Source organism: Stigmatopora nigra, chromosome 9, assembly GCF_051989575.1.
Source record: "Stigmatopora nigra isolate UIUO_SnigA chromosome 9, RoL_Snig_1.1, whole genome shotgun sequence".
Lineage (NCBI taxonomy): Eukaryota > Metazoa > Chordata > Actinopteri > Syngnathiformes > Syngnathidae > Stigmatopora > Stigmatopora nigra.
Window position 1 is genome coordinate 9,436,012 of NC_135516.1, and position 25,530 is coordinate 9,461,541.

A 25,530-nucleotide genomic window follows, 5' to 3' on the forward strand; every position below is an offset into this window, starting at 1 on the left:
CAGAAGTCCATGGTTATAACAAAAAAACACTATAAATGATGAAAAAAATTATTCCATTGCAATAAATAAATTAATACATTACAATTTAGGTTGCAAATGTACATCACTTTACAAATACATACAGATAGATGCGGTGATTTCTTTGTACTAATGACTGTTGAGTTCAGTGAATCACCAGGCTTAATTTTGTGAATTACTTTTAAGCAATATTTATTATGCACACAATGTCATTCCACTGGATGTCAGTTTGTGGTGAATTTCATATCAAGGTGTTTTTTTTTCCACAAAAAAATATCCTGAGGTGAACCCGTACACATGTATTCTTTTTTTTTTAAGGCGTTGGATTTCAGCACCTTTATGAATTATGTACATTATGTATGAGGGGCAGAATACAAATAACATGAAGTCAGACTTTTTGGCAATAAATAGATTTACATCTACGATACAGAGTGGAATAAAACAGCTCTCATATGAAGCTATAATAAATAAATAATTTATCAGAAATAAATATATTTTACTTTTATACAGTAATACGTGAAGATGCATGGCATCCATTTGGCTGAGCTCACTTGAACGTTGAACCCATTTACTTGTTATTGAACTTCGGGGGAAGAGTTGAGCCAGCATTGCTCTGAGTGGTAAATATTGAACATTTAACCTCTGTCTGTTTGCTTGTTTTCCATTATAAATCCTGCATGTGCATGTCTGGTGAGTCACATTTACAATGTCCAGATTGTATCTCAGAACAGGAGGAGGGATAGGAGTGCCACAGACAGCCAAAAAAATGTCCAATCCATTTCAAAACCTCTGATTATGACCATTGCCTTCTAGTGCAGTGATTCCCAACCAGTGGTACAAGTTTTTTTTTGTTTGTTTTTAAGTAGAAATGGTCAAACATGACCTAACTGGACTTTTTTTTAAATTGTGTATTATTTTACATCTATTACTGATGTTGTGTCCAACTTATTATTGCTAGGGAGACTGACAATCACATTGGTGTACAGTAGAATGGAGAGCAAATCCACACTACTCCTCTAGATGGCAGAAGCTACATAACCAACCTGGGAATAAATACAGTTTTTTTGTTGTTGGTCATCTTCAATTGGTGCCGTGACTCTGAAAAGGTTGGGAAACACTGGTCTAGATGTTGTCCTCCATAAAAGACTCTCCACTTCATCTGGTCCATCTCTCTTCAGCCCATACAAATGCAGCTAGCAGCCGATAAGGATGTAATGGTCCTCCACGTGGTCTGAGCGTCCATGAAGGAAACGGGTTCGTAGCGTTCAGGTCGGCAGCACGGGTGGTTGCTGACCTTGCGGGCGGTCCGTCGTGGAAGCGAGCCATTCTTCAACAAGGCTTTGAGCGCCAAGTCGTAGTTAGTCCTGGAAGACTGGCAGGAGCCCACGCAAAACTTAAAAAGGATGATCTCGTCCGAGTCGAAACCCAGTCCCAGATCGCGCACTTTCATCTCTCGCTTCTCAATACGGCAGTCTCTGCTGCTCTGTTTGCTTTGTTTCTTTTTACCCCGAGATTTTCTCTCTCCCTTATCGTGAGTTCCATCCTTTGCCGTCTTCTTCCTCTTCTTTATCTTCGGCTCGAGTTGGGAAGCGTCCGAGGATCGCGGCGCGCGGGCGGCCAAGCGCGAGTCGGGATCATCGTCCGCCTCGTCCGTGACGAAAGGCTCTGAAAAGGACAAAGGAGTAAAACTGTGAATGACTGTGGGCAAGTGGCTAGCACGTTTGCCTCACAGTCGTGAGATTGAGGGTTCAAATCCCGTGTGGGTTTTCTTTGGGTACTTCCCATCCGCATCATTACCATAGAGAGGATGCCAAGGAGAGTAGAGGTTGTCGTCATCTTCTCGCTCCTCCGACAGGGTGACCGTAACTTGGGGGTCATCTCGGTCCTGTAGCAGTAGCGCTGCGTGACCCCGAATCACTTGGCCCGTAGCAGTTTCGTCGGGTTCAATGCCAGCTCCGTCCACCAGAGGCAAGAGAAACAGGAGCACCCACAGCAGCAACTGCAGGATGCAGAAGGCTTATACGTAAAGTATTTTGTAATCTAATGTTCTGCCACCCCAAAATTCAAGGCACATCAGCCAACCCAAATGTCTAATTAGCTCATATTTAAACAAAATACATTATATTTTTAAATATATTTCATGAAAAAAAATATTTACCAAAAACAAGTGTTTTCCCCTCAATTTTTGTTTTTTTTTAGTTGTAAAAAAATGTAAATAAATGATAATAAAATAATATAAGCACCTCACCTTTGCTGACACGACAGAGGTTGTCTCTAGTCTCTCCTTCCGCCGATTCCTCCATCGACTCCCACCTGGATGCAATAAGAAGAAGAGGAATGTGAGAACAAGGCTCACTCTGTAAACCTTCCTTCCTTCTTTGAAGAGGGTAACATAAACTTTAAGCACAACATGCGGGCATTACCATGTTTCCCTATTCACACAATGCTTCAGATACAATAAAAGAAACAAAACAAAACTCTAAACAAACCCCCTGAAAAGGGGCGACGTGTCAAAAAAATCACGTCCTCCGTCGTCTGGTGGTCTTTGTTGCGCCTCGTAACTAACGCACCCGTGTTTGCTCCCAGCTAGTGTTGGCTTGTCGCGTCATACATCCAAGCAAAGAGTCCCAAACAAAAGGCAACATCTGCCATATACTTGTCAAAAGCATTCTTCCAAAGTTATTCCCGCGCCGCCAGATGGCTTCACGGAGGTCCCCGACCCAAAAAAAAAAGCCCCAGACATGCAGGACAGGTGATAAGAGAGGTGTCACGGATGCAGATGTTTATATATAGTACGTGCGAGTTTGGAGGTTCTAGCCCGCCGCCTGAAACGTAACATGAGGTCGGTCATTGGGTTTCTTTGTCGGCCCCCCCAAAACCCTCCCAAAAGGTCAGAGGAGGTCAACGCGTCAGGTGTCAAGAAAAGTCCAGCTCGCTCATCCGTCTTGGAACTGACACTATTGGTGTGAGGGTGAAGGTTAGAGGTTGACAACTCGTATACAACTCTTTTAGTCCCATCGACAGAGACCCAACACCTGAGGTTAAAAGGTAGAATTGGGAACATTTGGGGACAAAAAATGGACAGGCATATCGGAAACTACTCTAAAAGTGGCATCACTTCATTGCCATTGGCAGTAATTGACATTAAATGGCACTAAAAGATGAGCAATCACAGCCAGTTAACTGATTGGTCCACCAACCAAAATATTATGAGCGAGCCTATGAGATGGCCTCACTAGAAGCCCTTAATTTTTAGTTTCTCCAAGTTTTCAATTTTGTTCATGCGACTTTTGAATTGAGTCAGTCCTGCATGTTTTTCCTCAAGCCAGCTCCGAAGGTCCAGCTCAAGGACAAGCATGAAGATGGAGAGGAACATTGTGGACATAAATCAGCAACACACCACCGTTGCAATCTAAAACCAAAACATGCAGACTATTTGGCTTTCAACATGATTTAAACATACATATTGTTCATTTATCATAGAGCAAGTACTTTTGGCTCTCAGTTGTTTTACTCAATTTCAAACTTTTTTCTTTGTCAAAACTATTTCACTGTTTCGTTAACCTTCACGACAATTGCTTTCAAATAGTCACACTGCATCCCTCATACATCAAATTCTATGTATATTTTAAATATTAAAAATATATACTATATTTATTGATAGTTCTTATTTATCATCCATTTTAATTAACTTTGCCAACATGATTTAGCTTCTACTTCCAAGCAAAAACACAAAGAAAAGATCTTTTAATCTGAATTATTTAGTTTTTTTTAACCATTTGTGTCTTATAAAACATGCATAATCATTAATTAATTATTCCTCACTAAAAGATATACTATTAATCTGAGATTTTTGTTTTCTTACAATCACAACAATGAAGTTAAAGTGCGGATCAAAACAAAAAGACAGTTTTAACATTTGTATCGTCTTCAAATTGAAGTCAAATTTGATGCCAATGCTCGCAAGGGTTAAAAGCGGTGAGGGCGGCGGGTCAGTAGCGTTTTAGCCCTGGTGTGTGGCTCCAGGCCCATTCGGAGTTGCTAATGCCACAGCTGGGAGTGCTTAGCTTGGTTTTTGGCAGTCTACAGGGGCCCGTCTGCTGCTGCTTCATTTCACCCTGCCTGGCTGGCACTCTGGAGCTCTTTACAGCCCCACGCCTGCAGCCTTTTTTCAGGGATGCGTTGAGGAGGTGAAGAGAGCCTATGGAAAGCAGTTCCCCTCGCATCTTTTGCTATCTATCTTATTTTTTTTCGGCTCTGGACGTCCCATCCATTTTGACCGGGAGAGTTGGCGTCTAGCCATCCTTCCAGAATTTGTATTATTAAGTAGCCACTCATGTTGTTGTTGTTAGTGTCAAAACTATTTGTTCGTAGACGGATTACAATTAAATTTGGTAGCTATTTATGGATACGTGTTGATCTATGGAGGATGATTTTGATTTTTTTTCTTCTCTCAGGGCTGATTAATAAATTGTGTCAAAGCTTTCAGCTTGTAGAGCACATTTGTGTGTGCATACTTTTCATTGTAATGTTTATGTTCATCAAAGTGACATAATGATAAAAATCAGTCAATTAAAATAGAGTGTAATAGTAAAATTATACGGGCTTCTGGTTAGGTTTAGGGTTGAAAAAAAATCATGGAATATACATATAATAAGTGGTAATTTTCATAATTGCAGGTTTGACAGAAACAGGAACTTCAAGTGTCGTTAAAAACATATTTAAGGTAGGTTTACATATCATACATCATTTGCTAATTACGCTTTTGGCCTGTCTTTAAATTCCCATAAGTGTCCAATGTTTTACATCCATAATATTTAAATTCTCCAGTCAAAGTTTCCAGAAATATACACAATTACCTTCCGAAATGTTATCTCAAATTTCCTTTTTGTAGTAGTAGTACTAGTAGTAGCCCCTAAATCAATTGGAGCATATACTATGACAACCCTTGCAATTTGTGCAAGTTCTAAAGATTTGCCGATAAACACGTCGAGAAGATGAAAAAGTGCTTACAAAATCATTTACTTGCAAACTGTCCTAATCATAAATGCAATTTCTCCCATCTGTTTTTGCAATAAACGAGAGGTCAACCAAAACATAAATGTGTTTGTGATTAAGGATATGGCTGCCTACTGTATACTGTTACACACTCACTTCGCTGGACGTTTGCCGACAGTCTCCATAAAACCTCTCACCTTGTTTAAAAAAAAATCTCTCACATTTCACCAAAGTTCTCTCATAATGACCCTTTATTAGGGACAAAATAGCGTGCACGTGCACGTACATGAAATGACCTCCAGGGTTAACCTGTCACTAACATTGTGTGCCTGATTGCAGCAGTACAGTAAATCACGGCTGGCTCAATAAAACACACCTGCAGTGTAAGAGGAGATGTGGGAGATGCAGAACACGGGGAGAGCTGCCTGATCACTACCAGACCCCCGACAATCCCATGTAGTGGGGTCCCCCAAAATGCACGGTGTGGGCATGCTCGATAGCTATGCATAGTGAACAATAGTTGTATTGTTTCGTTCTATTTAGATATAATCAGGGTTTTAGCAAGAATGTATTTTAAAAGTATTTTACTGGATCAAAATCATTGGCATGAGTTCATTCATGACTAGTTAGTAACGAATAGTTTGAAAAAGACATTGTTCTAATTACAATTATGATGTATTACGCAATGAGAGTATTAATAAATCCTGTTTGAGACAAATTTGTGGGGTGATGTAGGCCACAATATCAATATTTTTTTATAAACATATGTTGCCTACATGGACCGAAATTTGATATGCCAGGTCTCAATCCTAAACAAATATTAAATATTTTTATTATTATTATTATTATTAATCATTGCTGTATTTTAAAAATACAAATACAGACTAATTACATCAGAGAAAAACAAATATACCCCCCGTTAAGGCAACTTTAAAGTTAATTTAAGTAAATAATTTTGGTCTTATTCTCCTATATTTTATTGATTGTTATTAAAGAGTTAAATGTAGACATTTGAGGTAAAAAGTTGGTCTTAAAACCCCAAGAACTTAATATGAATGAAGCAGGCAAGCAATTTCCATAACTCCTACTATTAATTGGTATCATTCTAAATTTCGACAAAGAAATTCGACTTTTATTCAGATTGATTTTTTTGCCAAAGCATAATAATCCTACTTCATATTCCTAATTCATAACAAGGCAAAAACCCATTATTGGCCTTTAACTTTCCACTAGTAATGCCCATTTCATATTAAACCTAGTCTAAATCTACCCAAAGTTCACCATTACATTTACCAAAGGAGAAAAAAAAAGGTTAATAATTCCACATACGATAAAACGAATTAAAATTGGACAATGCGTTATTGTCCAGGGGAAGCGGGACTGGGGGAAAAAAGCTAATTGAGGCTCTGAATGAGAGGCGAGATAAAAGTTAAATCACAGAAGCAAAGGGAATGTCAAATTGCCAGGGCAGACGGAAGGCCGGTCAGAAGGTAATCCCATAATCCCGAGCGGGCGGACGGGATGTAATTGCTCGTTAGTGCCACTTTTTTATTGAGCGGGTCCGTCATTGCGGAAAACTACAGAGCGCTGCGGCCAAATGAGAAACAGATAGCGGGTCCCGTGCAAATGGACATGTGTGGACTCACACGTGTGTACTGTATGTGATGTCTCTGCCAATTTCTCTCACCCTAGGGGGGCTTCCCAGTAATTAGGGGTGCAGACGGAGTGATGGCGAGGAGTGGAGAGGATGGATCTATGCGTTTGACCCCCAAGATTCAACCTATGCCACCTGTGGCTTTTACAAATTGTATTCTTTTGATGAACACAAGTGTGTTCGCTTAAAAGTCAAAAAGGGGACTTCATTCATGAGCTGCCATTGACGATGATGGATGTTAAATCACTTTTTTTAGGTTAACAGCAACACATGGAGAGTACTTTTTTGGAAGCAATTGCATGGGTTTTTTATTCCAAACTTTGAAAACTAGTTTTCGTGTGGTACCTAAATGTAGCACACAATTTGGCACGTTAGCACGATTTTTATATTTGTGAGATAATTGAGGGATTACTGTACTGCGTTTTTGCTCAATTTCCTATCTACAAACACATTGGCATCAAAACACTGCCTTCAATGGCACAAATGAGTTAATAAGGAAGCTATAAATGCCCCAAAAGCCAACAAGAAGTCACCTGAAAATGCACCAAAATCAGCTGAAACTGACAATTGAACAAGAATTAAAGTCAATTGCTGCCATTTACAGTAATAGACAACCAATACATTTAAAGTGGGAGAGTTGGCAGCTAGTGAAAGATCGTTCCTTTGTTGCAACCCGAACTACTTAACGGAATGACAAATAAATAGACATTTCATTCGCAAAAAGAGGTAAGATGAGATCATTATTTCAACTTTTCCGGAATACCGTGAGATTTTTCTAATGCAAAATACGTGCCTTGCCTCATTAAAAAAAAGGGGAAACCGCATTTGGCCTTTGTCATCCGTCATAGTGAGAACGGCGTCCCACAGGAGTTTGCGTCTGACCCCCACCCACCTACCAGGCCGGGCGGAGGTCGGCGGTCCGCTCCGATGCTTTCAAAGCTATACGACAAGATTTATGGTCACGCTCGGGAACGGCGCGGTGACATGGCTAACGTGAGCCCCTCGTTCGTGCATCCGGGGATTTATTTGGAGTTACGTTTCTGGCCACCTGCTGGACTGACTCTCCCTTTATTTTTTTATTCTGTTTTTCCTCTCTGGGAAAACATCTGGCCTGTGTGTGTGTGTGTGTGTGTGTGTGTGGGGGGGGGGGGGCAGATTGAGCAAATGTCGGCCTAAAATCGCAAGCCGTAAAAGCGAAACACTACGAGTGGTAAACACTTGGAACAGCGTCGGAACTCGTATTTCTCGGCGGAGCCATGAAAATATTTATTAGAGTGTTTTAAGATGCATTTTATGTCACATTGCGGTGATTATCTGCGTGATTACTGGCTTGTGAATACCTCTAGTTAACTAGTGGCAGACTTTGGCGCACCAGAACACATTTGAAGCTTGGCCACGGGTCAGACGACACAACCTGGACTTAATTACAAGAGCCAATTAGGGGAAACATATTGGGTGCCTGATGAGGAACCTGAGTGAGTGATTAGTGGTTTCCTGTAAGGCTTCCCTCCCCATCAATAAGCTCCAGAGTGCAGAATGTCTAATGGTTTGGTAGTTGGTGGTGATGAAGAAGGAGAACAATGCGCTTGAAGGGAGACAGCGTTTACGACTTTGCCAATAGGCACTCCGCCAGGATGTTTAGACGGTGCTGCTTTTATGCACAACCTTAAACACATCTAGTACCGTCACATGGAAGTAAAGCAGGGTCTGAATCCCAAATAATAGCAATTAGTCCCATTAGCGTGCAGTAATTTACTATTAAAAGACCAAAAAAACGTCTATTTGGAAAAAATACATGCTATCGGTACAGTATCAACATCAGAGCACTGCTTTGAGATAAGAGTGACTCATCCTAGCTTGTATTTCTACTTTGATTTCTGAACAACAAGCAGTTTATCAGATAACAATTCTTTTAAAAACAGAGACTACACTCAGTTCACTCCCAGGTGGAGTTTACTGTTAAACAATGCTAACACCATCCAGCTAAGCAATAGCATCATGTGTTATGATGTTATAAGCCTTCAACAAAGAATATTTTGACCACAAATAGTGAAGCAACCCATGTAAACAGACAACATGTACTATTCAAGCTTCACAAAGTGTAGAAAAATAACTTCTAGCTTCACGTAAATCCTTCTGCAATAAACTGTACCCATACTGCATGAACCCTAAGATTGTTTTGGCAGTGGCTATTATCTTCATCTTTCCCAATCCCTCTGGATGTATCTTTCTTTAAATGGTTAGAGAAAATAATTGAGCAGACCAGATTTAACTGCAGCTGCCATCACGTGTCACATCACTGAAGATTAATGGATCCCTCCGAAAGAAGCAATTATGACCGTTAAGATTCACATATGAGCTGGTAAGTGTAGGATCATCTTTGTCCAAGATTCATCCTTGTCAGCACTTGGGTAAAGGTTAAGCATCCGCTCCATTAAACTTGGATCAATTCCCGAGGTTCGTCTTTAGTTTTTGGCCGTCTGCTCCAGTCTCTGTACTTTATATATTGCGTTCTGTTGTCTGGAAATGGTTGCTGATGTGTGTCTCTTATTACATATTCACTTTTTTTTGCTGTTGTTTTATTTAGTCTACCTGTTCAATGTCTATTTGTACAACAATGGGTTCTTTCTTCTTCTGGACAGTACAAGTAATTGTAAAGTGGCTCGTATAATGTTTTTGCAATGAATCTAATCTATTTTCCATCTTTACTTGGCTTCCAAATTGCTGTTTTGTTAACAAAACACAACTCTGGTTTTCTACTTACATACATCTTTGATAAATGCAAAACTGAGGACTCTGTTTTTGTGCTCAGTGCAATGAAGAGAAATTATAGTTTTTAAATATTGCACAGTCAAATGTGGCAGATCAGGAGACTTCAAACAGGAGTTCATGTCAGTGGATGTGGAATGTGAATTGGCCATATTAACATTTTAAGGGATTGGGAGGAGCCACTTTGATTGTCAGATTGCAGATTCTACTTGGTAGTACTTGGCCACTGCGAAATGAACAATACGTACTAACAACTGTTAAGGCAATAACAATGTGCAATATCTTAGATTATGCAATATTTTAGAATTTACCTTGTCCAGACTTGACTTTTTAAATGACTTATTTAGGTTTTTACTGGAAAACACGCACTTTGTGGAGTAGCATCACTCATTTCGTTATACACAGCTGTTATAAATACATAAAGGCTTTTGACTCATTTTGAATACTCTTTTACAAAAATTTTATCAATTAAGTAATGTGAAAGTCGGAATAGTCAGAGATATAGGACTACATCCAGTTACAATTATTTATTAATTTATCTTAATTTAATTTAAAAAATATATATTTCATTATTGTTTTATTTATATTTCAAAAAGCCAAACAGGAGCTCAAATCTATACATGGAATATCACATTCATCTTAAAATGTCAAATAGTTTCCATTTATTTTGCCTGAGTGCTCTCTAATACTTTTGAACGTTATGTCATAACTCGGGGCGTAACACAAAACAAAAAACAAGTTCATGAAGTTACATGGGAAGTTCAGTCAATAAGACTGAAATGACTGATAATTTTTCTATTGGATTGCAACCATCCCCTTGATGCTACTTGCCAACCAAGCTGGCTTCCCTTCGGGCATACAGTATTCTTCAGTCTTGCTCTTTAACTATACATTCCATGCTGCAACCTGTCATCATTTCTGGTATGTACCATCAATTGCTCCCAGGCATCTTTCAAAACCTGGATATTTATGACAGTTCTAGCAGTTTATAGCGAAGGAATGGATTTTCTGTCCTCTCAAAGATTCAAATGTTAACCCCTAGTGTGGAATTGTACCATCGCTCATTTAAAAGTACAGAAAATTCTGACAAAAGACTGACAAAAACGGGTTATGGCTACCTTATGGCACTTTTCACTGGCAGCAAAGTGAAGACAATGTTATTTTTAGTGCAGGAAATCAAGGTTAAAGAGGTACAAAAAAAAAGCACCAAGTGAGGATAGAAAAGGGCTCTTCGCACACTCAGGAATTCTAATGACTCTGCTGTTGGATTTTCCACATCAGCTGAAACTTCCTACACGGCAACCGCTTCTACAAGATTAAGCTTGCAGGGTCACTGGAAAGTTACGCTAGTAAGCAGTTAGCAATTATTGCTAGCGGGGCAAAGTATCCGAGGATGTTTTACTTGTAGAAAATGAGGCTGTGATCACGGAAGCTGATGGTTATTTTGAGTATGCTAACTCATTTCAGCCAATTCAAGTTTTTTTCAAGTGCTTTTTTAAGCTTAAGTTAATAGTGTGAACGTTATTTAATGAGTTAAATAAAGTTGTTTAATCCAGTTTGTAGGGCATACTTCAATTTTTGAGTATAATGCAGTTGAAATAATAGGTTGAGTGAACTTAACATCTTTCCCGGTGCCTTAAAAAAAGGCGTATTGGCAACGGAACAGTCAGACAAGATGTTTAACTGACTTGTCTGCATGCTCCACTGACACTATGACAGCCCTGTTTGGATCCTCGCTAGGTGCAGTTCTTTTTGTATTTTTTTTCAAAATAGATTTGTATTTAAAATTCAAACTGAATGCCAAGTTTAAACAACTTCATTCAAATGTCCTGTCCTAAAAACGCTGAATTTTAACTCTTTAACCCCTTTTTTTAAAACACATTTGCTGCCATTGACGGTGATAGACGTGCAGTCGGTCTGCATTTTGGTCTTTTAGGAAGAACTATAACGGATTGTGAGATTATTAGGTCTTAACATTAGTCACCTTTGACCTTAAAAATGTTCCTTTGTCAAATCTATTTTGATTCCACTGTTCCATGCCTTATATCTTAAACCCATTTCACATTGGATCAAATGATGTCTCACCCTATTGGCCCCCAATAAACCTCCAATAGAATTTGACTAGCATTTTACCTGGCAGCAACCATTCAATTACTCCATAGTCAAAATGGATTGAATGTCTTTCGCACTCAATGGCGGCCAAAAAGATGTCATAAGCATTCGATTTCCTCACATTATGTGGAATTCAAAAGATTAAAGCATAAAATTGATCACTTTTTAAAATGTATCACCATCCAATGTCAAATATTTCATGCGAACAATGGCCACTAGCCCCTCCTGTCAAAATAGGTTTGACGTCTTTCACCGTCAAAGGCACAGAAAGACAATTATTCCTTGCCAGTCCAAATGAACGTGGCACAAACGCGTGTCCGACCGACGGAGGAAGCTTCAACATGTCCACGACCCCAATAAGCCAAATTCCTGCCTGATTGAGTTGGTTTTTAAAAAGGAAGCCACACAGGGAGCGCTCGACTGATCCTCACCTTAAATGGGAACACATTTTGGACGTGTGGGAGAGATGATCAGAGAGAAAGATTTCCTCTTTCCGGTCTTCGTGAAAAGGGAGCACGGGGGGGAGGTTATGCTTTAAAAAAAAAAAAAAAACTCGAGGGAGAGAAAAGACGGAAAACACTCACATCACTATGTCTTCCGAGTCAACTGGCGTAATCCTTACGCTGCGAAAAAAAAACTGATATATTCCAGACCATCCTCTAAAAAGTCAAAAATTCAAGATAACAGTGACCACTGGTAGTTTTCCTGCAGTAAAACCAGTCATTTTTGCAAAAGAAGACGAATAATAGCATCTTTCTAGGTGTTTCTGTCAAAAAGGATCCCAATTTCTAGCTTATAATGTCACAAGACTGAGACAAAATAGATTGGATTTTGGCGAAACCCGATCGCTGACTACCAGGCGGGGCAATTTTCAACGCATTGTTATTCCTGTGAATGAAGGCCACACTGAGAAAAAAAATAAGGCGCACTTGGGTCATTATGGGTATGTCTTGCGTCTGGGTGAAGCAGAACTCAGCAAAGTGTTTCCGCGTCAGCCGCTGTCGCCCCAGACGGCCCGACTCTAATGACCTGGGGTCTGATGGTTCAAAGCGGTCCGCAGACGCTATGATTAATGAACGAGACCTGCTAATTTCACCAGAATACATTTACGGTTGGAATAAAAACAAATCTCCAGTTAACATTCTTCAGTATTTTTTTTTTTGAAGAAAAGTTGTTCTCAGGAGGCGATCTGGCGATAAAGACGGGAGTTCATTTCATGTTCCGAAAGGATTAAGTGCTGGCGCGCTCCAAAACGATTGAAGCCGTTTGAACTTGACGTCAAAGCGCCCAACAACAAACGACAAAAACTCGGGAATCATTTTCCCCCGGCAAGATTTTCCGGCGCGACAAAAAAATCCAAGACTCGGGCCAAAAGCATGGGAAGCCGCGGTCCGACCAGATCCATAGGACAAATTCAAATTCCTTTGTCAGATGGTGCCTCCTTCAATTTGCCCTTAAGACATCAACGGGACTTGCCGCGAACTTTAAGCACTTCCAGATTGAAGTTGCCCCGTGGCACTCGGCGTTGCATAATCAATCTCTCTCTCTCCATGCATGCGGCTATCTCATTATAGCTCCCAAGACCGTCCATCATTCCAAATGGATGTATATTTGATTTCATCAAGGTTATTAGGAGAGTCCGTTTCTGAAGTTTGTCACTGCTGCTGCGTTTACATACAACAGGCATCCTCACTTCCAATTTGGACGGGTCCGATTGCAAAAGCTTCTCTCGGGAGGGGCAAAGGTCCAAATCTCCAAATGTTTCCATTTGCATAGGCGACCAGTCAAAGCCAACCAAAAACGATGCATTTCCTTTTGTCAACAATGGTGGCCATAGATGTCTAATTCATTGGAAGAGGGAGGGCTAGCAGCAATTACTCGGACTAAGCTCAAATGAATGAATGAATCGGGCCTCTATCAATGCTAAATAGTTCATTAAATCAATGACTTTTAGGGCAACACTAAAGTTATTTTTGGATTTTCCCTAGTTGGAGTGTATTTATGCTAAATTCAGAGCAGATAATGACGTTGCCAAAAGTCGGCGTACCCCGAAAAACTTCCTCTTTACAAATACGTTAAAAAAGTAATGAGTTAACTGCATTATTATACGACTTTATTCCATTAAGTCAATCTCTTCGCAAGTCGTTTTATCGCAAAAAATACGCTGTTTCACATTAACAGAAAATATACAACATTGGAAATTACTTTTGTAACAAAAAAAATTTCAAAGTCTAAAATTATAAATGATAACTACACTCATTTCCTCAGTGCAGCTAAAACACCAATCCAGAAGTATTATATGACTATAAAATATTCTTGTCACTCATCCAGCTGGAATAGGCTGTGATTCAATGGCCTCTAAATAAGCCCAAACGTGATCAAAAACTGATGGATGAATGTTTTTAAGCACTATTTGAGGAAGTGCTGACAAGAAACGTTTGCAAGTTGGTGAGAAACGTGCACTTATGCTAAAAATCTTACATTTAAAACGCTTACAGAACTTCAGCACCCCTTATGACGAAGCACGCTCTGTCAGGCACCTGTCTGCACAAATATATCAGCGTCTGGTCATCGGCACATGTAATAACATTCATCAAGGCGCTGGAGTAATTGATTTTGACTCCCTATTTCAGTCTGCTTCTAAATCATTCCCTGGTTGGAGACCATTATGCAACATGAGAAGGTTTATGAAAATCACGTTTCATTGAAAATCAGTGTGGGAAATGAAAATGACGGACTGCTACAACCGTGTTGATATATTTGATGGAACTTTATACACTGTGTAGTACATAGCAATATTGTTAAATACACTGATTGGTCGGTCTAAGCCAAATTGTTCAACTAGCAACGTGCCGTAATATTTGGAGAAAAAAAACGCTACTTTTTCCCTTTGAACCTTGCAGTTTATATTCCAATGTGGCTTTTATAGGTTAATGTCCTCAAGCTAGGTCATTTTGTACATCACGACGTGCCTCATCAAACTTGCGCCATACGTTCCACTTAGCTAGTGCATAGTGCTTGTCTTTGTCTGCCGGAAGCATCTTTGCCTTTTTTTGCCGTCCATATCAGGACCCCAAAGAGGTAAGATGGGTCTATTTGGTTTATTTATTTATTTGATAGGGACAGTGCACTTTAATGAACCTCTATTAAGGCACATCTAATAAAAGGTAAATATGCTGGATTATATCAAAAATGCACAACGCAGCTCTCAGCCATAATGCTAAGTACGGCATCTTATTTTGTTCTATTTTACTTTTTTTATACAGAGTATTTCACCATAAGTTTCAGCTCTAACAGTCAAATATGACTGAAATTCAGCTCAAATATCCAGTGCATTATACAGTATACATTCCAATCAACAAATCCAACAAATTCATTTTTGAACTATGAGCACGTTACCTTAACGGTAACCGGAGGTCGGCAATTGACATCCGGCACCCCGACGTAATAATTCCCTTGAATTGGCGTGGTTTTTGTTCTCAGGCGTGGCTCGGCGGCGCACACACGTGTGAGTCAGTGGGTCACTGAGTCAGCCAGGTGCCTTTTGCCAAATGCTGACAAATGACACATAAAAACACAAACGACATTCCACACGGGGACGCCGAGGTGTGGGAGAAAAAGAAAAAACAGCTTTGGGGTCACGCTAGGCTTAGGAAGGAAACCTCATCAAAACGGATTTTATGGGAGGTTAAAGCTACACTTGAGTCATTTTTGCTCAGTCAAAAACCATCAAGATCAGAAGACGTCAAGTGCACTTAATGCTCTACTGCACGCTAAAAAAAGTCAAATTGCAGGACCCCCAAAAATGATTGGGAACCAATTTTTACAGCAACCAATTATGAAAAAATATAGGAAGCAGAATTTCTACCACAGTGAATGACAATCGTGATTTTCAGTTAAAAGTATTGACCAGTCTATGGTTTCCAAATATTATTCACTGTGTTCAACATTGTCAGGAATCAAACTCACAACCATGGGAGACACAAATAGCCATATAGCCTGTCAATCTATTGAACATTAGTCCAACCATCAAAACATAGTTCTGCTTCAATCAACAGCATTCCAATGAATCCCTTTAATGCGCATTTATGCAAATCACTTAGCTTCCTTTGAAAAAATTCCACATGGTTTTCTGCTAATCCCAATTTCATTCTCATCATCTTAATTTGACATCAATCCACATGAATCTAGATCATTTCAATTGACAGATTTTTGCACCCTACATTTCTACTACTTCCACAGTAATCCACATCAAATACTCCTTCATTTGACACCATTCAGTTTCATTACACAGAACTGGTCCAATGTTAACATACTTGTGCAAAATAATATATTTGTTGAACAAATACTGTAAATATTACTGCCCCCACCTCCCCAAAACACTTGGATTTTTTTTAAAAGCACAGTCACAATTATGAACCATTAAACTTGTTTACATAGTCACAGTAAATCTCATTTTATAATCTGTCTAAGAAATAAGAACTAAAACATTTGATATGTATTCTAAGTTTTGCCTGACTAACCATCTTTTTACACATTCAGTCAGAAAGTGGAACAATTTGTAGACTCATTTAAAAAAAACGGGGTATTTTCCCTACTTTTAATGACTTTCTGTGGAATAATTCAGCGATAGTTCAAGATTGTTATCATTGTTTAACGTTTGATGAAAGGCAGGAATTGTGGATTAATAGTAGATGAAGAAAAAACATTTGGCAAGTCTGTACTAATCAGTATAACCTGTCTGACCCACTTTGGAGGATTAAAGAATCAAAATAAATATGCCAAACATTAAATTTGGTGTGGTGGGGGGGGGGTGATACTAGACTTAACGACAGCCGCGATTCCTTTCAACTTTTTGTCCACATGAAAAACTTCCCCAAAGCTTTCAGTATCCTCCTCCATTGGCGGAGTAGCTCAAACAAACCCTAAATTCATCCCATAAATGTGACTTTCAGGTTACGCCGACCCACGGCGCGCGGCGGCCAGCTTTGGCCAGCTGGCGTGTGAGAGCAACACGGTATGAAAAAGCCATCCAACATGAGCCAGTGTTGTCACAGCAAACACGCGCTGACAAATGACGGCTCTCAGCCGCGGGCCCACAGAAAAACAGAAAAACAGCTCCCCATCATTTGGCCTTTCTGACCATCACCATGGCAACAAGCTGACCCCCACCACACTCTCTCTCTCTCTTACCGGATGACGCGCGGCGGAGGCCCGTCCGTCCGCGTCGGCGCGTCATCTTGGAAGGCCTGGTGGTCACAGCGCACGGGAGCTCCGGGGTGAGCGTCTCCTCTGATGGCGGAGCCCACAGCGAGAAGCCATCGGCGCTGCTTCGGCCGACCTCGCGAGATCCCGACAGCCCTGGATCAAAGAGAAGGGTGTTAAAGGTCCAACTTTTCACAGGCATATCATTCAGTCAGTACACATGGTGGGCTAAGTCCAGAATGCTTTTGAATGGGAGGAGCTGTCAAAAATTAGACGGCTATTGCAGTCAATGGCGGTGGATTCTTCACTGCCAGCCAGCCATCCATCCATCTCAAATTCTTATTTGTATCTTGGCAATATTATTATGAAGGTTTTACTCTCATGTTCTAGAACCAATAAAGGGATAATGAAATTTGAAGGATAAAGCAGGGTGTGATAAGGTGATAATTCATCCCACCACACAAATATATGCTTCATAAATAGGCCTAAGGGGCTGCCATTGACCATTATGGGCGTTATCAGATTTGAACTGGAGAGACAAAAGTTGTGATTAATGCATCTTGCTTCAAATGATCAAAGCTGGGTTGACTTGAAAGGGAGATATAAAGATGCCTGATAAATTTTACTACCTCAAAATTAGACATTTTACTACAATAAAGACTAACATTGACAAAAATAACAAAGTTACTTCAATGGTTGTCATTACCCAAATAAGTTTTTTGACGTTGTGCTTTTTTTAAGGAATAAAAAAAGTGAAAACACTAACAAATAATTTAACTAATCGGAGAAGAAAAAGAATCAATATTTTTCTGTCTAACTTTTCGAAATAGTAAAGAACTTTGAACACTTTTCCCAATGAATACACAAGATAGAATGGAATTATTTCCAATCTAGAAGTTTAATCCACTTGAACAAGTACCCCGCCCCTCCCAATCCAAATAGATTGGACGTCTATGGCCGCCACTGGCACTCAAACAAGGTCAGTAACGGACTTTCACTTATGACAAGTTGTATTAACAAAAGTTCCAAAAACACACGCGGCGTTCACTGTTAATGTTAAAACGCTTTAGAAATTCAATCAAAAACATCCACCTAACAAATAAAACATAAAACTTCATGAAGCAACACCTAACTATTTAATCTAATTGGCAAATACTTGCCCACAATTTGCTTATTTCTGACTCACATCCAACAAGCCTGCTTCACTTTGCACGTGATGAATCCATTTTTTCTCTTTCACACTAACCTGTTCAGTCCTGCCTCCAATCAGCGTGCTGGATGCGTTTACGGCCGAGCGGGGAAAGTCTCGCCGCTTGAAAACTTCCACTTTTTGCTCACGTCGATGCGGAGGATGAAAAGGAAAAAGACCAATCCGGCTTTGGGGACGAGGTAGAACTGGGCTTCTTGTAGTAGTAGTAGTAATAGTAGTAGTAGGTGGGGGTAGTCCCTTTGGGGTGTTGCGCACCGTCAAGTGGTGTTCCTCCTCCTCCTCCTCCTGTCAAAAGGGAAAGTGGAGTGCGTCGGAGACTCCTCGAGCTGTTGTGGCTTCTCGCTGGCTCTCTCCCGTCGCTCTCCTGTGTCTTTTTGTTGCTCGGGGGGGAAGAGGGAGGAGAAAAGAGGCAGGCAGGGATGGCGAGAGATTGTGGCGGAGGATCAGAATAGGGTGTTGGGGCAAGGAGGGGCGGGGGGGAGCAAAAAGCTGGATTTGACTCGCAGGGAGGGCCATAGGTGTCCAACGGAGTGGGGAAAGATATCAATCTGTGAATTAGACAAACGATGAAATGGATTTGAGTTTGTGTTGGGAGATAGGAGCGCTTTGATTTATGAGTTTTTTTGATTTTGTTCACATACGAGCTGTTGGAGAGTATGTTGCGAGTTTAGAAGGTTAAGGGTTATATATGGCTCAGATTTAAAAGAAAAAAAGGTGAACATTTAAAACTTCTTTATAGATAAGAATGAATAAAATGGAGGAATTTGACATTTAAAATAATGGGAGAAGGGTCAAAAGGTTAGAGGTGGGGAAAATGGTGATATTTTCAATTTGGATGCACTCTCGTTTTGAATTGTCAGACGTACTACAAGTCGGTAGCACATTTTCTACAAGACTGACATTGCAGTTTAAAAGGAAAGCAGAGTTCAGCGGCGCTCTCACCCTGGCTGGCGCACAACAACGACGAGGAGGAGGCACTCCCTGCACGGCAAACACGGCCGTGCACAAAAGCTGGGCAAACCCACTTTCCAAGTTAAAAGGCAGAGACAAATGCAGGGAGGATCCCCCTTCTGCACCTCTATTAATAGTAGCCGCGACAACAATGGCCGCCGCTCAAGTGGGTGACAAACAGGAATGTACAGTCAGATAATAAGATGGGCTCAATAGGAATCGGAGCAGGTGAAAGGGGACAAAAGCAAGTGTTGTTTTGTTGGGTGGATTTTTGAATTGAGGGAGCTGCTGTTATAAAATAAAAATAAAATAAACAGCCTATTTGTACAACTCATTTAGTTCTTTTTTTAGCATCTTTACATGCTTAAAAGTCTAATAGGGAGATTCCTGTCAAATAACCAAACCCTATTATTAGGGCTAAAAGGATAAGAGGGCTAAAAATAATCTGAAAGGAATGGAAAGACGGTCTAGTTGCGGCAGAGGCCGCGACATGTATCAAGTGAGTCAACCTCATCCATCAATGTGAGCCATGAACTTGTTAAGTATTGTTTGAGGCTGTGGAGCGTGACAATGTTTGTACACTGGCCTCGCACGTCACAGTCTTCTTATATAGGAGCTTTGCAAGAATGTTCACCTTTTAACTTAGTAGGTCGCTTGACCAGACGCTATCTTCATTCAGAACAGTGACACTGGTCTCACCATTGAAAGATCCTGTTCCAATAACAACAGCAAGTATTAACAGTATTATTATAATCATGTCTCCAACATTGAACTAGGTCATTTTTTTAAATGTTATTTGAGACCTAACTACACTGTTCAGCCATTGTCTTTATGACTTGGAGGTCTTTAACAGCTAGGCCTTTTTTTGGGTGGTCTCTTAGGTTGAGGTACGACCCACTCCCTCGTTTGTCGCCCCTAATTTTAAGTCAGTCCAATTGGATTGGACAATTTTGGCCGTCAATGGCAGCCAGTAGGTCAAGATATCCTTGCATTCAATGAGAAAGTGACGGATTGAGAGCTTGGAATCCTTCAAATTTTCACTTTTCTGAAATGTTTTTCTGTGGGAACTTTTGTCTATTCATCCAAAGGAATATTTGTAAGGTCAAAGGTGACTGATGTTAAGATCTGATAGGCTCACAATTGGACTTAGTTCTTCCTAAAGGGGGTCCTAAACTCCACCAGGATGCATTTTATGATCTTTTCACTGTGATTGCGGCCAGTAGGTAGGAAATCTAGCGGCGTCAAGGTGACGGAAATGCATTCGCTGAGAGTCAGAACACTATTTGTGAGGACCCTAAGTGGTTCCACCCATGGCTAACGAGCAGAGAGGCTGATTTTTCACTTTTCCTCACCCTTCTTTTTTTTATAAAGGGTTGAGTTTCAAGCCTTGGGGTCACGGCCTCTTGGTTGCAAGTCTTGGGAGAGGAGGCGGGGTGGGGAACTTGTCGCCCGGAATAAAAAGCCCGCCAGCTGAAAAGGCGCAGGCTCGTCCGGACGCCCGTGTGCTGGACTAACACTTGGAGGGGCCGCTGGCTTCAGGACATCCCAGGTGGCCAATCGCAGCCGACGCTAAATCCCACCCACTGGAGCTGGGAAAGCTGTTGGGGAAGCAGACCTTCACGTGTGGGACTTTTTTCCTTTTTTTGCATCTAGGGTCATGGTGGGGGGTGGTCCCGTCACCCTATTAACAGCAGTGTAGCTTAATCCACAAGTTAGGAAGTACAATACCTGAAAAATCCACTCAAGTAAAAGTTAAAAACTTCATTAGAAATGAATTGGACATGTCAGCTGCAGCCAGTAGAGTTATTGTTAGAAAATATGTATTATTCAGCTTTTATAAAAAGGGAGTAACATTTTTTTTTGATAACTCAAGAATAAATAATGAACCCCATAAACACAGACATCATATGATTGGGTTAAAATGAACATTTTGTATGCAAATGTGCCATATGTGACCCATCAGGTGATAATGAGAATGCAATTATGTTTATGAACCATTATTTTTCTATCTAGGGATTAAATTACAATTAAATAAAAGATGAATCATACAATTAAATGATTGAAACCAGAAATACGTACACTAGTCATGTCCCTTAATAAAACTTAAGTTACTTTGAACATTGCCTGCCATTAGCAACAATAGACGATTGATTTTTATATGTTACTTGATGAAAGTAGCATTGCTGTCTATATACTCTTACCAAGAAAACACCATGTGGGGAGGAGATACACCTAGTGAAAAAAGGATGAAGAGGGAAGAAAGGTTACCAGTACTGTCAGTAGCAGCTAAAATGAAAAAAAAGTACTTAAAGAAAAATGCTAAGAATCAAATCTGCAGGCTAAAATATGTCTTGCACAAACATGTGTTCAATGCATTGGGTGAAGAGTGGCAGTATTTTTGCAACTTCCAAGAAACTGAACAAAAGTATGATTAAATAAAGGCACTTTAGGTCCAGCCCCACTTTAATAAGACCCCAAAACGTCTTGTCCTCCCACACTTCCCAGCGATGCAGCCAACTCACAGCTGGACAGGCCGCTTGACACTCTTCTGGTTTGTTTAAGGTTTCGACGTGTGCGAGTATGTGAGCGACAGCTCGACTTTCACGGCTGCAGCTGACAATTGCGCGTTTATATATGTGGAACAGGTCTCAAATGCGTCCCTCAGGGTCACAAACATGAAACCAGACCTACTTAACTGGACACAACGATGGGATCACAAGAAAAATCAAGGAAAGAAGGCGGGCACAAGGTTATGAAGGTCAGGCCCCGCCCCCCCAGCCAGCTCAAATGGTTTTGCATCGAAATGTCGAATGTGAATACAAATGAAAATCACACTAATGTGGTTCCGTTACAAACCTTTTTATTGAGTCGCGAAGCAATTTACACTTGGATTTGAACAGACAGTAACAACTTCATTTTGATCACTTGACATTGATGATGCAGAAATGTTAAAATAATCAACATGATTTGATTGAATACATTCGACTTCATCAAGGAGATTTGGGCCCGGTCCATCTGAATAAAAACTGCACGTGAACATAAAGAAAAGAACAAAAAAAAAATGGCGTTCTTCGTATTTGTGCGTAAGATGAGAAGCATGACAAAATTGTTTGCTGGTATTTGGGAAAAGTGTTAGTACACCTAGTAACTTAAACTGAAATGCTAAGTATTTCTCTTTGGAAATAAAATGCATACTTCTAAGGTGTCGGAAACTTAAATTGTCTAATTGCTGATTGTAATTTAATCATGTTCAATATTTGAATTCCATGAGACAACTAAAGAATGAAAAATGAAATGGAAAAAAAAAACACAAATCACATTAAATTTAGCAAAGGATCAAAAATGGACAAGGCTATTGATAGATGATCTTGATTTGACTTTCTCTTAACTAAAATATTCAATATTTCATGACTAAAAAAATTGCCATTATCACAGGACGTCGAGACCTCTGAGTACGAGACTGGAAACTACATTTCATAAAGTCGTATATATTACATTTTACAGCAGTGGCAAGTGCAAGGGGCGGATTTGTAGCCTATGTCCAAAGCCTACAAAAACAACAACAACAACAACAACAAAAAACTAGGAAAAAAAGACAACCAGTGTCTTCAAGTGTTTCTAAATCCGATCTACATACGCACACACACACACACACACACAGAGCAGATATGAAAATGGACCGGAGCCAAATCTCCCAAATGATGTGCAGCTCACGGGGATCGGCAGCGCTTGGCCTCGTTACAGTTTCCAGGAAATGTAAGGCAGCTTGATTGAGTGCCCGCAAAGAGTTCTCTCTCTCTCTCCGACTTCCGTCCGATGTGACGGAATGGCAGGTGCCTTTTACAGTAAGTGTGCACTTGCAGATTACAGAGAACAAGTAAAAAGACACCCACGCTCAGAAACTTGCCAAACGGATCACAAAAGTGACCACGTCCTTTTGTGGATGATATTCGGACATTCCTGTTTGGAGTGCGTGTTGTTTTGATAAAGTATATGTCATATGTCAACAATAAAAAAAAAATACTGTGGTGTCTTGAGATAAGAGTTGAATTTGTCCCATTATTGTGCTCGACATTTTTCTTATCAAAATGGGAAGCATAATAATCCTCAACCTAATAAGGAAAAATATTAGATCTTCCTTTTAGATGTCAAATGTAGAAGGTTAAAACCTGTAAGGTTGTTGTTTAAAAAGCACTGAAACCTCGCCACAATGACGTCAATATTTGTCACTTGTATCTCAAGACGCCGCAGCTATCGGAAAGGAGTTTACAATTGAAACAACGACAAAAGTGAAATTCCTGGATTGTAAACGTTGGCGGAAACCCTCAACAAAGCACGCAGCGGTCAAGTCAAAACGGATTGGTGGAAACACGGCGAGAAAAGAAAGCAGGCCTGCCTGTGATCCAAACGCTGGGTCTCAGAAACTAAATAAATAAGGAAAAACAATATATCCATTTTTCTTGCAACAATCAAAAAGGTGTCTCCGATTTATGAAGCACAGTGAAATCTGCAGCAATGTGTGTCGGATGGAAGACGATTCGACATTCAGACGATGAAACGTGCGCACGTTGACATGAGATGGAATCGATTGAAAAATTATCATTGAAAAGAATTTGCTACTTCTTTTCACTCAGAGCAGTGATTCCCAAATAAACATGTTTATACCTTCATTTGGTCCAAAAACATGTCTTTAAAAATGACAAGATTAATTAGGCAAAACACTCATCCACCAGATGACCCGTGTATCTTAATTCACGTTGACAGCCATAGACGTCCAATCCAATTGAACTGGCTCTGTTCCCACTGGATTGGACGCCGTCCGCTGTCAATAGCAGCCAATGAGGGGTCTCAAAACTCCATATATTAAGAGGCCACAGAAAATATATCAGTATGAGTCTGGGCTGCATTAAGTATTATTCATACACTATTATTTTCCTTTTTTTTTTTGTTTAAACATCATTTTGTTTGTGCATTTTCCCCCTGTTAAAAAAAAAACAACTTATTACATTATTTTTTGTTTCATTTCATAGATTTGTATCATTTGTTATTATTCTTATTATTTTTAAATGATTTGTTTTAGGTAACACAGCCCGGACCGCATTCGTATTGCAATTTGATGTCGAATAGCGGACCGCAAAATCATGTTCCGCGGGCCTTATTTAGACCACACACCTCAGGTTTAAGACCACTAAGGAAAAAAACTAAAGTTGACAGTTTTATGTCAATGTAGAATAACAAAATCTTAATGTAACAGCTTTGCTGTCAAATGGAATGGGCTTCATCTTGATTTTTTTTTTCCTCAAAACATTGTAACAGTCAAAATCTATTTTTTTTTATGACTTAAGAACTTTGTTTCCGTGATGGGTGAACGCTTATACAAACACAATGTGGTTGTAATCATCAAAATTACATTGATTTAAGCATCTACCGACTAAGAAAGTGACTTACATGGTCAAAAACAGCTATCGTGTTTGGTTGTGCGCCGCTGTTGTCAATACAGGTTGGTTAACACCGCATTAGAAATTCAGATTTAATAATTAAAAATAAAAGAAAATAAGAGTGAGGGTTGGATTTGGGGATATAAGTTTCCTAAAAAAAAACACAAATTAATTTAGCATCATCACTGGATGTGAAATGTCAAGCTAAGATGTTAAGATTTTGATCTCCTTTTTCCTAATGTTTGCCAAATCTTCTGCTTGAGTGAAAAATGGACAGAAGCGAAATAAGGGGGGGGGGGGGGGGGCAAGAGTGGGATCGGGACACTGCTGCTGCTGCAGCAACTTGTTAAAAAGTAAAAATCTTTTGCTATTTACACGGAGGATAGTGAATACATTCAGGCAGCAAAAAAAAAAGGAGAGGAGCGCCACCGCTCTCCTGTTCAAGGTACATTTGGCACTTGTAATTTTCGGCCCGTCCCTGCGCCGTCTCCGTCATTCAAGTGGCAAACGCTTTTTTTTTAGGAAGCGGGTGCGTCCAGTCGTGACGTCTCATCGCGCCGCAACCCCCGCCCCATTCCCGCGTTCGTTACCTCGAGCGATCGGTGTCTTTGGTACGGATTGCACGCGTGTATACGCGCGTCACCGTTCAACTTATTTTTGTAAGTATAATCTCCTTAGACATGAAAATTCCCCCATAGTGGAGGCCACCTGGACTCTTGGTTTGTTCTTCCTGGCAGTCCAAAAGAGAAGGAGAGGCCAGAGAGGATGTTCAGATGCCGTTGGTCAGGTCGGTGATGACGTTGGCCTTCACTAATTTGCGCAGGAATTCCTTCTCTTTAGATATGTTGTGCGTCCACGACTAGAGAGAATCATGGAAACAGAAATAACCAATTACAAGGGGCAAGAAAAAAAAAGAAAATTGACTTGCAAACTTGATTAATCGCAGACCAAGCCAAACAATGAAAAGAATGGTAGTAGTAGTAGTAGTTTGCCTTTACAATGCACATTTTAAGGCTAAAATGGTAAGCTAGGAGAAATAGAACAGTAAATATGAAAAGGCATTAATTTTAAACAATATATTCATTGACTATCGAAAAAATAAACTGTTTGGCATCCCAAGTGGACAGCGCATGACAAGTTAGATATCAAGTGAAACTCATTTTTAAGTAGATATT

General features: G+C 40.1%; 2 protein-coding genes across 5 annotated transcripts in view; both read right to left on the reverse strand.

Annotated features, from left to right (window-relative positions):
• Positions 1-193: 193 nt before the first annotated feature.
• Positions 194-18,175, reverse strand: LOC144201644 (uncharacterized). The gene is made up of 5 exons (XM_077724389.1): positions 18,003-18,175; positions 16,745-16,912; positions 2,267-2,331; positions 1,816-2,017; positions 194-1,683 (listed from the first exon to the last, which is right to left on the reverse strand). Exons 2-5 carry the CDS (start codon positions 16,788-16,790, stop codon positions 1,193-1,195), a joined length of 804 nt encoding a protein of 267 aa, XP_077580515.1. The 5' UTR covers positions 16,791-16,912; positions 18,003-18,175; the 3' UTR covers positions 194-1,192.
• A 3,585-nt stretch (positions 18,176-21,760) lies between these two features.
• The window catches only part of st3gal3b (ST3 beta-galactoside alpha-2,3-sialyltransferase 3b), a 29,986-nt gene continuing 26,216 nt past the window's right edge, over positions 21,761-25,530 (reverse strand). For all 4 annotated transcript variants that reach the window (XM_077724037.1, XM_077724036.1, XM_077724038.1 and 1 more), the window contains one exon: positions 21,761-25,214. In XM_077724037.1, the coding sequence (XP_077580163.1) occupies positions 25,125-25,214 (90 nt within the window). In that variant the 3' untranslated portion in view covers positions 21,761-25,124. The remainder of the gene's footprint in view (positions 25,215-25,530) is intronic.

Bases quoted from the DNA above. Each gene is read 5' to 3' on its own strand.
- LOC144201644 (XM_077724389.1), bottom strand. From the start codon at position 16,790: ATGACGCGCCGACGCGGACGGACGGGCCTCCGCCGCGCGTCATCCG. The intron at 2,018-2,266 runs GTGAGGTGCTTA...TGCATCCTGCAG, and splicing joins CCTCTGTCGTGTCAGCAAAG to TTGCTGCTGTGGGTGCTCCT. The intron at 1,684-1,815 runs GTAATGATGCGG...TGTCCTTTTCAG, and splicing joins TCCTTGGCATCCTCTCTATG to AGCCTTTCGTCACGGACGAG.